The following is a 15,128-nucleotide window of genomic DNA, read 5'->3' on the forward strand; positions in this document are numbered from 1 at the left end:
CAGACTGATCAGGGGCGGGGGGGGGTGGGTGGGGACAAGAAAGGGGAAAAGGAGGAGGAGCCCGAAGGCTGGGGGATGGGAGGAGACAGCAGGGGGGCTGAGGAAGGGGAGGAGACAGCAAGGACTAACAAAATTGGGAGAATTCGATGTTCATGCCCCCGGGGTGCAGACTCCCCAAACGGAATACGAGGTGCTGTTCCTCCAATTTCCGGTGCTGCTCGCTGTGACCATGGAGGAGAACCAGGACAGAGAGGTCGGAGACGGAGTGGGAGGGGGAGTTGAAGTGCTGAGCCACCGGGAGGTCAGCTTGGTTATTGCGGACCGAGCGGAGGTGTTCGGCGAAACGATCGCCCAACCTCCGCTTGGTCTCACCGATATAGATCTGCTGACATCTAGAGCAGCGGACGCAATAGATGAGGTTGGAAGAGATGCAGGTAAACCTCTGTCGCACCTGGAACGATTGCTTGGGTCCTTGAACGGAGTCGAGGGGGGAGGTAAAGGGACAAGTGTTGCATCTCTTGCGGTTGCAAGGGAAAGTGCCCGGGGAGGGGGTGGACCGAGAGGGAAGGGAAGAATTGACAAGGGAGTTATGGAGGGAGCGGTCTTTGCGGAAGGCAGATATGGGGGGAGATGGGAAGATGTGGCGAGTGGTGGGGTCACGTTGGAGGTGGCGAAACTGACGGAGGATTACTTCACGTTGGAGGTGGCGAAACTAGCCACAGTTTAAGAATATGGGGTAGGCCGTTTAGAACGAAGATGAGGAAAAATGTTTTCAGCCAGAGAGTTGTGAATCTGTCTCAGATGGCAGTGGATGTCAATTCTCTGGATTCTTTCAAGAGAGAGTTAAGAGGCTGGCCCACTGTACGATCTAATTCAAGAGTTCTCCCGAGTTTCTCCTGATTCGAACTCTGAGAATTACGGCAATAGCCGCTCGTAGGTACTCGGGGCTCTCGTGGACATTTTTCAACATGTTGAAAAATCTTCACGAGTCTTCAAGAGCTCACCGCGTTTCCCGAGGACCTGCCGTTAGCGTTACGAGCCGCTAAGAGACGTCCCGAGCTCCGACGTACATTCTACGTGCTTACCACGAGTTTGATTATTTTTTTTAAACTCGGGATAGCTCTTGAATTACCTCGTACAAGTGGGACAGGCCCTTAAGATCGAGCTCTTAAAAATAGCGGAGTCAAGGGATATGGGGAGAAAGCAGGAACGGGGTACTGATTGTGGATGATCAGCCATGATTACAGTGAATGGCGGTGCTGGCACGAAGGGCCGAATGGCCTACTCCTGCACTTATTGTCTACTGTCTATTGAGATATGGCAGGCAAATTTTGTTTTCCTATCCACACAGTAGGTGATAGCTGCCAGGAAAGGTTGTGGAAGAGGCAGGAATGATAGTGACATTTAAGAGGCTTTTAGATGATACGCGCACATGGGATTCCACATTTCCATGATATGCAAGGAATGGTTGACGTGCAGGCAGAGATTAGTTTAACTTGGGACTAGTTTATCATGTTTGGCATGGACATTGTGGGTTGAAGGGCCTGTTCCTGTGCTTTGCTTTTCTATTTTATTTGTCTTTATATGGTGCCTGCACATTTTATTTGATTATTTACATAAGAACTGCACAGCTGAAATGTTTTGTTCAGTTTTTCCAACTATGATTACTCACCACTGTTTATAATGATTCAGACAGTTCAGCTGTGTAGGACACTTCACTGCTCCATGTTTCAATCCTTCTCTATTATGCATTAATGATTAATCTCACAAAATGCAAGATATCGATTTCCTTTCAAATAAACATCCATTACCCTCTAAAAAGGATAATAAACTAATAGATTACAAAAGCAACTATGCCATGTCGACTTCAAATCAACGGATCTAATCATTGTTAAACAACTTAAATAGAATTTGTATCCAAAACAGAAATAGGCCATTCAGACCCTCAAGCCTATTCCACCATTCAATTATGTGATGCCCAATTTATAGCTCATCTGCACTCTCACTTTGTACATATGTCCAAATAAAATGTTGACATTCAAATTGAAAAAGAAACAAGCTGGTCCATATTCATTGCCCTTTTTGGGAGAGAATTCCACATTTCCATTACTTGCCGGTAAGTATTCAAAGTGTTTCCTGGTTTTTGAGACAGTCTCAAATTTAGAGAACGCTTCTTCACTCATCTGTCTCATAATTTAAGTTACAAGTGCTGGTATAAATGCAGCTAAAATATATGAAATTTTCTGCAGATGCAATGCCAGTACAGAATAGGTTTTTAGATAGCACCTCACCAAGGCAGTTCAAATGAAACACTAATTTTTAACTAAATCTTGCATATTTCTAAATCTTAATCACAATTTCATTTCCAGATCTTTATTTTAGCTTTAATAGTTCATTTAAATCAAAAACAAAAAAAAACAAAACAAATGCAGATCCTGTAAATCCAAAATTTAAAAAAGCAGCAAATGCCGAAAAGATTTAGCAGTTATGCAGTAACTGCCTACAGAAAAAGAGTTAATATTTCAGATCAATGACCTTCCATTGGAATTGGGAAATAATTCCTGAAGTCAGACTTGAATAATATTCAAATTAAATGGAGAAATTATCACTAACTCAACCATGAATGACATCAAGGTCAGAGACGTTTGCTGAAAGGGTGGAGGTGGGGGCGCTGTGAGCTGGCAGCCCTGCCAGCAGTGTGTTAGTTTTTTTGTTTTTTTAGTGTGTCTTAATGTTTTTTTTTTTAATGTCTCTCTGTGTGTGTGGGGGGTGTGTGGGGGGGGGTGGGGGGGGGTGGGGGGGGGGGGGGGGGGGGGTAGGGGGGGTGGGGGGGGAAACCGTTTCCGTCGCCTCCTCCACGGAGAGGCGACTTTTTCCATGTCGCTTCCCCTCGTGGCCTAACATCGAGGATCGGTGCGGCCTTTCCCGGAGACGTGCCCGGGGCTTCAGCCGCGGGCGCAGCGAGGACTCTTTCGTCATGGAGCAAGCAAGCCCTCGCCGGGGTTCGCGCTCCGTTCGCTGGCCCGCAGCAGCCTGAAGCCGCGGTCTGCAGAGCTCCAGCTGGCACTGCGTCCGGAGCCTGGGATCCCTCGTTGGGGACCCGGGAGAAGAAGAGCTCCGGCCGCCGGCCCGCGGCAAACTTTGACCTCAGGCGCGACGGGGACTTACCATCCGGAGCCTGGGATCCCTGGAGTGGAGCTCTGACCGCTGGCCCTGCAGTCTGCGGTGCTTCTTGCTGCGGGGCTGCGGGGAGTTTAGATCTTCGACCGCCAGCCTGCGGCGTACACCAACTTGAAGCCGCGGTCTCCGGTGGGAGGAACTGATTCAGGACTTACCTGGACGTACCTTGTCTGAACATCTGGACGCCCACAGCGGCGACTACTGAGGGTTGAGGTCCCGACCACGGGGGAAAATGGAGGACTGGTCAATTTTTGTGCCTTCCACCACAGTGATGAATGCTGTGGTGGATGTTTGTGTTAAATCTTTATTGTGTATTGTGTGTTTTTTTTTGTTTGTTTTTTTAAATTGTACTGCTGCTAGCAAATTCATTTCACTTGCACTTTATGATATTAACATGGCCCAATTAACATGGAGCAAGTCTACAATGTGGGAGAAAAAAATAAATTGTAAAAGAAATACATCAGGACAGAAGCAACTATCTTGCTCTTCTCCTGAATGGAACATAATATCAACCTAATGGAACAGACAAAACTTGATTTACATATTGCATCTGAGAGCTGGCATCTGAATTCCTGCATTTGCTTTTACATTGTTTGAGCTCAAGACTTGATCATCATTCTGTGAGGATTTCAGCAGCAGATGGCTCGAGAGAAATATTATATTGCATGTAATTAGATAGTCTTGGTAACAGGGTATGAGGTTTCAAGTTCACAATTTAGATTCTCTAATTTGTAAATCGCGATGTTGCTCACGCAAAATATGCTCCATGTTTATATTTAAAGCATATTATACGAAAAATTATTCACAGCAAAGTTGATCCCATAAAATCAGCTGTGTTTGCAAAAGCCATTGTGTGCATATTGGACATGAAGATTCACTATCCACCTGTAGGAACCCCTTTATAGTTTTAAGTGGGGGGGAAAGAAGAAAAAAATTAAACAGCTGTACAAAGGGAAATTACATATCTGAGAATATACACCATTAATATCCACTCTTCTGAAAGCAAATTCCTAAAAACCTTCGGATCATAGAGATTTAACAGATAAAGTAAACTTCCTTACAAACTAAACAACTAGTTAATACACAGGACAGATGGAGAAACTTGCATAATGATATCACTGAAACAATATTAAAATCTTTAAAGAATAGAAAAAATACACATTTTATATATTTGCCTCCCTGGTGGACTGTGTACTGATTTATCATTTATCATTTTTTTGGGGGAGAGGAGAGCGAGGGCATGGAATATGGAAGATTGTCCAAAATATACCATCTATAAAAAGCAAGATAAATTCAATCCAGCATACTGTCAAGACGTGAGCAATAAACAAATTGTTGGAGGAACTCAGCAAATCAGGTAGCATTTGTGCAAGGAAGTGGAAAGATTACATTTTGGGTTGGAACCCTTCTTCATATTGATTCATAATTCCTCGAAAAATAAAGCAAACTATATTTGCAACATTAAACTTGAAAGATAAGTACCAAGTAACATGTGCTGTACAAATGCCAGTGAAAGCCCAAATCAAGACGGAATACTTCAACCACCTGTACTTAATATTCATTGGCATAACTACACGATGTCCAACATGAACTTCCCAGAGACGCCAATGACTAAAAGCTTAAACTGATTAAAATATTGTGGCTACAAATGCGACCTCGAATCCCTGCAACGTCTCATCTCAGACACATCAAAGCCTTTTCTCCATCATCACAGAATAAAGTCTGGAGTGTGATGGAATATTTTGCAATAAACAAAGTTCTGGAGGAACTCCGCAGGTCAACCAGCATCTGGAATGGACAGATGCTGTTTCAGGTCAGGACCCTGTTTAGTGGGGGGGGAGTAGATGGAAAATAGCTGGGTGTGGGACAAAGTCTAGCAAGCGATGCGTGAATATAGGTGGGTGTGGGGTGGGGTTTGAAGGACAGATATAAAGCAGAGGAAGGAAGATGGGTGGAAGTGGACGGGAGTAGGGGAAAGAGGGGGATAATATGGAAATTGGGTACTTGGTGATGTGAGGTAAATATATGAAGGAGAGGAAAGGTGCAGCACTATTTATTTCTCACATCAACATCTCCTCCTTCTCACAGACCTTTCCACTGACCAACCATTGCTGGACATTTTCATTTCCAACTGCTGCCATACAAACCATTTTGAATTCTCCATTCCCCTCACCCACTCCAATCCCACTTTGTCAGAACAAATGTGAGAGACCAAGTGTCCTGCTACAAGTGTCAATGACACACCCCATCTCCTCCTTGATTGTATCTATTGATCACTTACCAGGTTGTATACCACCCTGACAACTTCAAAGTCTGTTCCACTCCTTGCACACTAAGCTGGCCACACTGGCTGTCATAAGCCAAGTGTTTAAAAATAGCAGAGTCAGAGGATATGGGGAGATGGCAGGAATGGGGTATTGATTGGGGATGATCAGCCATGAATGGCAGTGCTGGCTCGAAGGGCCAAATGGCCTACTCCTGCACCTATTGTCTATTGCTTTCCATTGACCTATGCTTTAATACTGTGATGTTGACTTTCCAAATTTAATTACACTATTTTAACTGTTCTTCAGCTAAACAGGAAGAGACTACAGTTTTTTGAAGTTGGTGTACAGCACCGGTCCTGTCACATGGATTCCAAAGAAGCATAGCTGCTGTTTATTTTTAAAAGAAACTATTCAAATAAAAATCCCTTACTCGCACCAATCAGAAGGATGGGAGATGACGAATCTTTGGCAAGATAGACTAAAAAAAAAATACATTGAAGATTGCAAGGAGTGCTGAGCAGCAAAACCAAGATATTTATACATTTAAATGCAGCTAAAAATACCTGCCCTGGTTAAAATAAAATGCAGTTCTGTTGTGCCTTTGGAAGCAGTTTAGATTGCACCAAGTGTATAGGCCTAGCACTATTTCTGTATATAATTAGTCCTAAAAACTGTTTTCACAAACCAAGGGTAAGCTATGACCACAGTCAATCAATAAAAGCCAAGTTTATTGTCATATGCACAAATACGATGAGGTGCAGGCACAATGATAATCCTGCGAGCTTTGACTGACAACACTCAAAAACAAATGTCACAAAAAGAGAAGAAAACGTTTGTGCCAAAAATCAAGACATTAGTGGAAGACATATAATTATAAAAATAAGTTCATAGTAGTGCAAGTGAAGGTCGGAGGTGTACTGTTGCCAAGGTAGTATTAGGATTGCGCGAGTCGGCTTGAGAATCTGATGGTTGTAAAACGTAGACACAAAATGCTGAACAAACAGGGAACCAAGCACCAACCCCTGAGCCACACTACTATTCACAGCTCCCACTGCCCCCCCCCCCCCACAAGGAGTAAAACAACACTCCACTACCACTCTTTAAATCAATTTTGCACCCAATTGGCCAACTAATCCCAAGACAGTTGTTGAGTGCATGGGAATTTTTGTATATTGAGATATTCAGGTTTTGACAGCACATTAAACTGGCACCAAACTAAAAGATAAGTCATGATCTTACTGAATTATGGAGCAGGCCCAAGGAGTTGAATGGTTGAGTCCTACTTTCAAGACCAATGACTGAGTCATAAAAATAAAAAAAAATAGAATGATGACTCCTACTTCTATTTGTCATGACTGTCTTTCAGGCTGAGATGTAATCTAAAAGAGGTTCTTAAAATTACAAAACTGAAACAGTGGAGCGAAGAGAAAATATTTCCAAACATAGAGGCCATTAATACAAGATAGTCATCGAATTGTACATATGCATTCTTGAAGGGACTGGAAAACTACACAGAAGTAATTTTTGGGGTATTTTCTCCAACCTCTCAGCTTCATTGCACATAGGCATCACATCAAAATATCAATTAGTACAAATTAAGGATTTAATTACATTTTTAACCTGATTTTGACATTGTTGGTTCCTTCTTCACAAAGATGTGGCCTGATCTGCCAAGTATTTCTCGCATTCTGTATTTATTTTGTAATTTGGTATCAATTTCAAGAAACCACACACAAAATATTAATTTACCTATTCTCCACATAGAAGCTGAATGCTAATGGATAGCCACTAGTATTAGATTTTTTTGCTTTTCATTTATAGTTTACAAAATTATATTAGTTGTAGACATTTCAAATTTACAGTTGTGGTTAAATAGCTAAAAAACTGAATCCCACCTGGTTTTCATCCTGTTGAACTCGAAATTGCTCTTTCCAAATAGTCATCTTTGCCACCTCATCTTTACGAAGTGCTCGCTCCTTCTTCAGCTCTGGACTCCAAAAAGTTTTGATACTGTTCATGGAAGAGCTGAGCTTTCCCTCTTTCATGTCAACTTCTTTTCGAAGCAGATCGTTCTCACGAAGGACTTCTTTCAATTGTGACTGCAGATCCATAATTGTATTATCCCTTGCCTGCCGCAATGAATGTGGTACAGTAGAGGCTAAGCTTGTTGGCGGTAGGTGGTGTTCTCCAAAAGCTATGGCATCACTAGCCACACCAGTTGTGGCAATGTTTGGACTGCTTCCCATGGTATTCATCCTAACACCGAATGGTAAGCGTCCAGAAGCTCTACCCAATGTCATTGTCGTCTTGGGCGAATCTACACCAACATGGTCATGATCGCTTAAATACATGGGGCTGGATGTAGCATATGCAGCATTCAGTGACTGGATATTCTCCATGGACAAAGTTTTCCCACCACCGCTACCAGCATTAGCACCAGAATTGCCTCCACTGCTGTTTGTTCGCCGGTGGCCCAGTCGTGGTGACCTTGGTAGTCTTGGTGAGCGTCCAGGACTCTGGTTACTTTGCTCCACTTTACTCACCGACCGCGAGCTTCCGTGCATAGCTGAAAAGAATTCAAATATGTTCTTGACCACTTAAACAAAACTAGATCCTCTCCGCTCGACTTCAGTTTTACAAGCTTGTCAGATTCAGCACATTCTATTGAAATATGATATGACGTCCATGCCAGGCCATTGAAATTTCATCTATTTAAAACAAAAGTTTAAGAATTAATAAAGTTTACACACACTTTTACAGGCTGTAAAAGCTTACAAGTTGGTTACTTTAAGCAACCATAAAACAAGTGCTCAATTTTTGACCACTGCTGCAGAAATACCAAGCATATTCCAAACAAATCACATCAAGAAAGGAAATTGGGATAAATGTGAACACCTGCTATTTTTTTGAAAATTGCCAAATGAATCTCCCAACATTAGAATATCATACATGCAGTTACTGGAATTCTTTGTGGAATCAAAGAGCATCAAAACAATACGGTGATGTATGAGCCGACAGTTAAAGTCCTAAAAACCCAACATTTAATTATTTATAAATTAGACATCCCTGATTCTGGGCACCTTAACCAGGGTTGAAATATGGAGCTTCCAGAAAAGGAAACAAAAATTTAAAAAATGATATCTCCAACGTACCAACTTTGGTCTGTCATGTTCCCGTAGCCAAGCAAGAGAGAAAATTCTTGGCAACCCCACAAAAAACATCTTTTCACTGGTCTGCTGAAAAATAGGTAACTGATTTCATTGGTGTGTTTGAAGTACCTTGGAAAATCCATTGAAAATAAGTCAAAGCCTTTTCCAATGATTAATGCGATTAAACCTGCAATTCATTTTGAAACTAGAAAAAATAATTTTGACAGCTCAAGTTAATTGATATCTGCAAGGATAATACCAATAACAATTCCTATCCTGCAAAATCTGGGCTGATTTAAAAGAAAACACTCGTTGCTTTAAACGAAATTGCCCTGAGGGAAGGAAAATTTCGAAATCTGAAGTGAAAAGACAAAGTAATAGCACAGTATAATGATAAAGAGTATAAAACTATGTGCCAAAGCAACAAATAAAAACCTCATATTAAAGGAAAATTATAAAATCAGAATTAATGCTTGTTTGAATGCACAAAGCACAAATAAGATGAGTAGAGTGATGGCTTGGAAGTATTTGCTTTTACAGAAGCATGTTCACAAGGTTATCAAAATCTGGAGATTGAAAATAATTCAAAGTATGTGACAAAAAGCTAATGATAATGGAAAGGATGTATGGCATATTTAATTCGAGTTACATAAGCAAGACATATGGTCAGATAATTTATAACACAGTCTGAATGCTCCTTTACGAGTTTCTCTTCAGTGGAATAAGACTTTATTCTCTCCAGCATGAACAAACTGGAGGCCAACCATAGACTTAGAAAGTTTATTTTGCAAAGGTCCCTCAGACCAGATTATAAAAGGAAAAATACCAAAAGCGAAATCATTTTGTTAACTTGCTATTAAATCTATATCACCTACATTTTTTAGGTGAAGAAAATTTAAACAAGATTAAGTGCTTATGCCTCGAAATAGTGGAACAAACTACGAATAAGAGTGCAAGTACACAGGAGGCTAAAGGACCGCCACACAATTTCAGCAAGGGAGAAGAGGCAGCTCAGCGCCAACAGGCTAACTGATAGCTATTCCAATTATTATGAAGAAAAAAAACTTTACAAACAAGCTATATGCCGAACACATTGGGATTGTCAATATGAAGGCCACTGCCATATGCTTTGCATGGCTGCAGCGGCCAATGTTAATAATGAGGCTGAAATAACCATGTCATTTACCAGTCCATTACAGTTATCAGGTAATTAGTTTTGGTTAGTTTAGAGATACAGTGTGGAAACAGGCCCTTCAGTCGACCGAGTCCACACAGACCAGCGATCCCCTCGCATTAACACTATCCTACACACACACAAGGGACAATTTACACATACACCAAGCCAATTAACCTAGATACCTGTACGTCTTTGGAGTGTGGGAGGAAACTGAAGATCTAAGAGAAAACCCACGCGGTCACGAGGAGAATGTACAAACTGCCTACAGACAGCACCCGTAGTCAGGATCTAACCCGGGTCTCCGGCGCTGTAAGGCATCAACTTTACCACTGTGCCGCCCTATAGGTAATGCAAAGAAATACCATCCAAGTCACCACTATGTCAACGGAACAGGACAATTTGATCATTCATCATGCCCATTCCAATGTAGGTTAAAAGAGCTATGAACAGTTCCTTATACTCATAAACATATTCAAAAGGGAGTGTAGTCAAGTTCTGCAGGTGTCGTCGATACAATAGCGGAATGTATAATTGAACAAATAGATTTTTGCTAATTTAGGAACTTGGCAGGAATTACCATCTGATAAATGGACAGTGCACTTTATATTTGAGTTTTACACATGTAATGGCATCAAACATTTATTGGCTCCGCAAAATCATTCTACTTCCAATGGAAAGATCAGTACAAATGTTAAAAGCAGCTTTAAAGAAATAAATGTTACATCGTTTCCCAAGTTCATAATAAAATATTTGATTGGCTAACTTTTAAATATTGTATGTTTTCATCCTTTATGACTGTTTTTATAAAAGTAATCTTCACACAAGTCTAACATAATCTCATCTAGAGTAGCTACCTAGAAAATAGAGCAGAAACCAAATATCTCAAAAAAGCAACAGACTGAATGACTGGACCAGTAGATTCTAAACGAAAGGAGCCTAAAGGGCCTGTCCCACTTGTGCGTCATTTACGCGTCAGGCCGGTAGTGACTGACACGCGACTGTCGCTCGAAAATCGTCTAGCAGTACGACAGTCATGCGCCGTGCTCTTGAGGGCCCTGCTTCTTTTGGAAGCCATTTGTGAAGTCGTTCGTACTTGGTCCGATCTCCGTGGCGAGGATTTTCCCAGTGAAAAAATGTCAAAACTACGCGCGCTTCATACCCGGGTGGTCACATGGTGCGGCGCTCAAATTAAGTGCCGATGGCGTACAGACGGCGCATGGTTATGGATGTTGACGCACGGTGACGCACAATAAATTAGCATAGGCAATGTTCGTGCGTCACCATGCGTCACCACGCACTACACGTACGCCTTCAGTACGTCAGCGTACGCCATCGGTACATCGGCGTGCGCAAGGGATACGTCACGCAGGTGGTGCGCGAGGATTTTGAGCATCCCAAAATCCTGGACGACGATCGTTACTGCATATGCCACCACGCCTCACCACGCGCGCATCACGACGCGCCAACCAATTTTTAGGATGTTGCGAATGACACCCAAGTGGGACACGCCATTTAGTGCAAATTTATAGCTCATATAAGGAATTAAGTTAGAATTGTCCCTGTTGGTCAGGTGATCACTGAATGTACAACGTGAAACAACAATGAATTTAAAAAGATCCCAAATCCATCTGGTGAAAGTACTCCCAAAGTGCTATTGGTCAGAGAGTTTTAATTATTTGCATCCTACTGTTAAATACTTTTGTTATGCGAACCTCGTGTTGGTCATGCAAATAATGTGGGCTATCACCAGATCTAGTGGAGTGTAATTAAAGTATTGATGATTGTGCATGTTATCAAGAGAAACTATAGTGACACTGATTTGCTTCTCCTGCCATGGGATTGAGGGATTTAATAATGTGCAATGTCTGGCAAACTACCTTTCTAGTGCGTTGAGGCATCTACTGTGGGTAGCACATGTTCTTAAAGCATACATGCAAGCAGTAGATCTGGAGCTCTATTAAAAGTCTTATTTCCAGTGCACTCTTCTTTCTGCACTCTTCACTGAACCAGACTTGATATCCTGACATACTAGTAACAGAGTTAAGAATATGCCAGGTCATGTTGCAGGCTGCCATGGAATAAAATGCTACTGTTGACAGTGAACACCAAATCAATTAAACAGCCAACAGGAGGGGGAGGACCACCCCTATCGTCAATTACAGCAGAGAAAAGTGTGCGTGCCAAAGACAAGGCCGAAGCATTTGCAAATACTAAGTGGCTGATTCATCTCTGCTTCCTCCCGAGATTACCACTGTCATAGGAGCCCATCTCAAGACAACTTGAAACCACGTAATGCACAAGCACACTGAAAACTAAGACTTTGTAACATGGCAACACCTTAACAGCAGCACTTAAGATTTATGTTGCTCCAAATAGAAGTGATTGATGTTCTTGCCATCAAGGCCTACTTCAGCAAATGATTTCATGGTGCCCTGATAAAACTAGAATCACTGGGCATCATAGCAAAAAGATTCCCATGGTTTATATCACTTTAGCACAAAAAGATTGTAATGGTTGTTGGAAACCAGCCCCTTGCACAATGCCGCAGGATTTGCTGCAGTACTTAATCTCAAACATTTTCAGTTGCTTGAGGACTTTCTTTGTGTTTCAAGAATATTCAATTCTGTTTAGGTTTCTTCCCATCTCTCCTCCCCCCCTACAATGTCCCCGTACTTCCTCAACTTACATGCCATCTTTAGTATGCAACATATTGATATTTCCTCATAATCACTGGATCCAAATCCTGGAACTTCAAACCATATAGCAATGGGCGATTAATTTTATGAGAAAGACTCTAACAAACCAAGATGGGCATAGCCTTCTTACCAGTAATATCTGCATCCCAAAAAAAGTGCACTTTTTAATTTTTTTATAAAATCATACTTCTTTTATATTCTTAAAGGTATATTACATTGAAACTAGTGCATTAATTATAAACTGATTTGAAAAACAGATGTGAAACAAATAGTTGACAATTTATTCTGGCAGGCCCTTTTTCAATTAACGAAAGATTAAAATATTGGGACTTTGTACCAATTAAAACAAGCAACAAACACTCCAGTGATTAAAGTATTGTATAGTATTGCAGAACAAAACATCAATTAGCTACTTAACAAGCTGGGCAATTTAACTGATAAGTGCTAGATTTCTGACAATTTTTGCAGTAGAAAATCCAGCAAGCTAAAACTTTAGAAAGTACAATCTATACTGCCAATGTTAATGACAAGTTAGTTTCATATACAGTGCCCTCCATAATGTTTGGGACAAAGACCCACCAGTTGTTTATTTGCCTCTGTACTCCACTATTTGAGATTTGTAGTAGAAAAAAAACAAATTTCCTTCTGCCTTCCTTTCTATTAAATATGCCTTTAATGAACAGCACTTAGAAAAAGCACCAAGAGTAAGAAGAGCACAGAATGTAGTTTGGATTGGGATTTTTATTGTTTATCATTGCGAATGACCTGTAGCTCTATTAATTAATGGAATTGGCTAAATTCTGAGTGACATAGCTGTCTTGGGCAGGTGGTGTAAGAGCATCTGACAATGGGCACTTTAACCACATGTGATTATTTTCTATTACAAATCTCAAATTGTGGAGTACAGAGGCAGATAAATAAATGATGGGCATTTGTCCCAAACATTATGGAAGGCATTGTATTAGGCAGAAGCTGGCTATCTAAGAATGGCACATGGAGGAAAATAAATATTTGAACTTTTTACAAGGTAAAAAGAAAGTGCTGGAACTACTCAGTCATGCCATGTGGAGAGAGCCAACATGATGACCTGTCAAAAAAGCATATATTTCAGTTGTATTGAAGAAAAATGGGTTTGCAGCTGCCCCTGTACACAGGACAGCATAACCCATGTTACACATATCTGCTTTACGTGTATGGAAATAAAAACTGCTGGACGAATTCAGCAGGTCAACACTGGGGTTGATCAACATTTTTGGGTTGTTTTTGGGTTGTGAATCTGCATCAGGACTGCACTTGCACGGTCACATCCCGAAATATTGACTGTTCGTTTCTCCCACAGATGTTGCTCGACTCACCGAGTTCCTCCAGCAGTTTGCCTTTTACTCCAATTCCAGAATCTGTAGGTACAAGTACTCCAAATCTCTTTTATTGGCACCTATTTTTATCAAGCAGCTCCTCAAACTGTGATTAACCCTTGCCATGAAATTTATTACAAAAGTTCCTTCTGCAAATCTCAGAGAACCTTCAAACAACAATGAATACAAAACTCACACTGGAATGCGTGATCAATCAACCAAAGCCACTGATGCATGAATTGGAACCATCATGACAAATTTTAGACAAAGGAGTTGTATGCACTGCTTGTTGGAGATGATAAATGGGCCAGAACTGTACTTAAATCAATGAATGTCTCAAAGTCTCAAGACCTACTAAGTAGATGCAATTTATAACCAGGCATTCTTTCCATGATGCTGGGAATATATTTTTCTTGGTATACTAGTGGTATAAATTCTAGCACAAGTTTCATTTCGAAATCAGATGTCACTTGGATAAATTACATAGTGGCCTCGGAAACAACAGTGTAAAATTCAAAGTAATAGTTCAATTTTTGGAGCATGAATAAGCAAAGCATTTAAAGTGAATGTATTTGTTTGAAGATAAACAGCTGCATAAGAAATTATGTGTCAGAGGCCAAGTATCTCCAATATGTCCTAAACCACTTTCTAATCAGTTTGTTTTTTAATTTAATCAAGAATGATGTGTTGGGACAAGTTCCGGAAAATTAATAAAGACAGATGGATAAGAGGATGGGGAAATAACTGCAAAAAGAAATAGGTCAAATTTATTAATATTGGAAAGAATAGAAACCTGTCCGAGTCAGGGCAACCAGAACTGAAAAGCAGTTTGAGCAAGTAGTGTAGGAAAGAGCTGCTGATGCTGGTTTTAATCGAAGGTAGACACAAAATGCTGAAGTAACTCAGTGGGACAGGCAGCATCTCTGGAGAGAAGGAATGGTGACTTTCGGGTCGAGACCCTTCTTCAGACTGATGTCAGGGGAGTGGACGGGACAGAGACAGAATGTAGTCAGAGATAGTAAGACTGGTGGGAGAACTGGGAAGGGGAGGGGATGGAGAGAGAGGGAAAGCAAGGGCTATTTGAAGTTAAAGTAGTTAATGTCCATACCACTGAGGTGTAGGCTACCCTAGCGAAATATGAGGTGCTGTTCCTCCAAGTTGCGCTGGGCCTCACTCTGACAATGGAGGAGGCCCAGGACAGAAAGGTCAGATTGGGAATGGGAGGAGTAGTTAAAATGCTGAGCAACCAGGAGATCAGGTAGGTTAAGGCAGACTGAGTGGAGGTGTTCAGCTAAACGATCGCC

General features: G+C 41.3%; 1 protein-coding gene across 1 annotated transcript in view; it reads right to left on the reverse strand.

Moving 5' to 3' along the window:
- The window catches only part of erc1b (ELKS/RAB6-interacting/CAST family member 1b), a 394,538-nt gene that overhangs the window by 373,607 nt on the left and 5,803 nt on the right, over positions 1-15,128 (reverse strand). The window contains exon 2 of the mRNA XM_055650144.1: positions 7,343-8,155. Within this exon, the coding sequence (XP_055506119.1) occupies positions 7,343-8,011 (669 nt within the window). The 5' untranslated portion in view covers positions 8,012-8,155. The remainder of the gene's footprint in view (positions 1-7,342; positions 8,156-15,128) is intronic.

The sequence above is a fragment of the Leucoraja erinacea genome, chromosome 19 (assembly GCF_028641065.1).
Source record: "Leucoraja erinacea ecotype New England chromosome 19, Leri_hhj_1, whole genome shotgun sequence".
NCBI lineage: Eukaryota > Metazoa > Chordata > Chondrichthyes > Rajiformes > Rajidae > Leucoraja > Leucoraja erinaceus.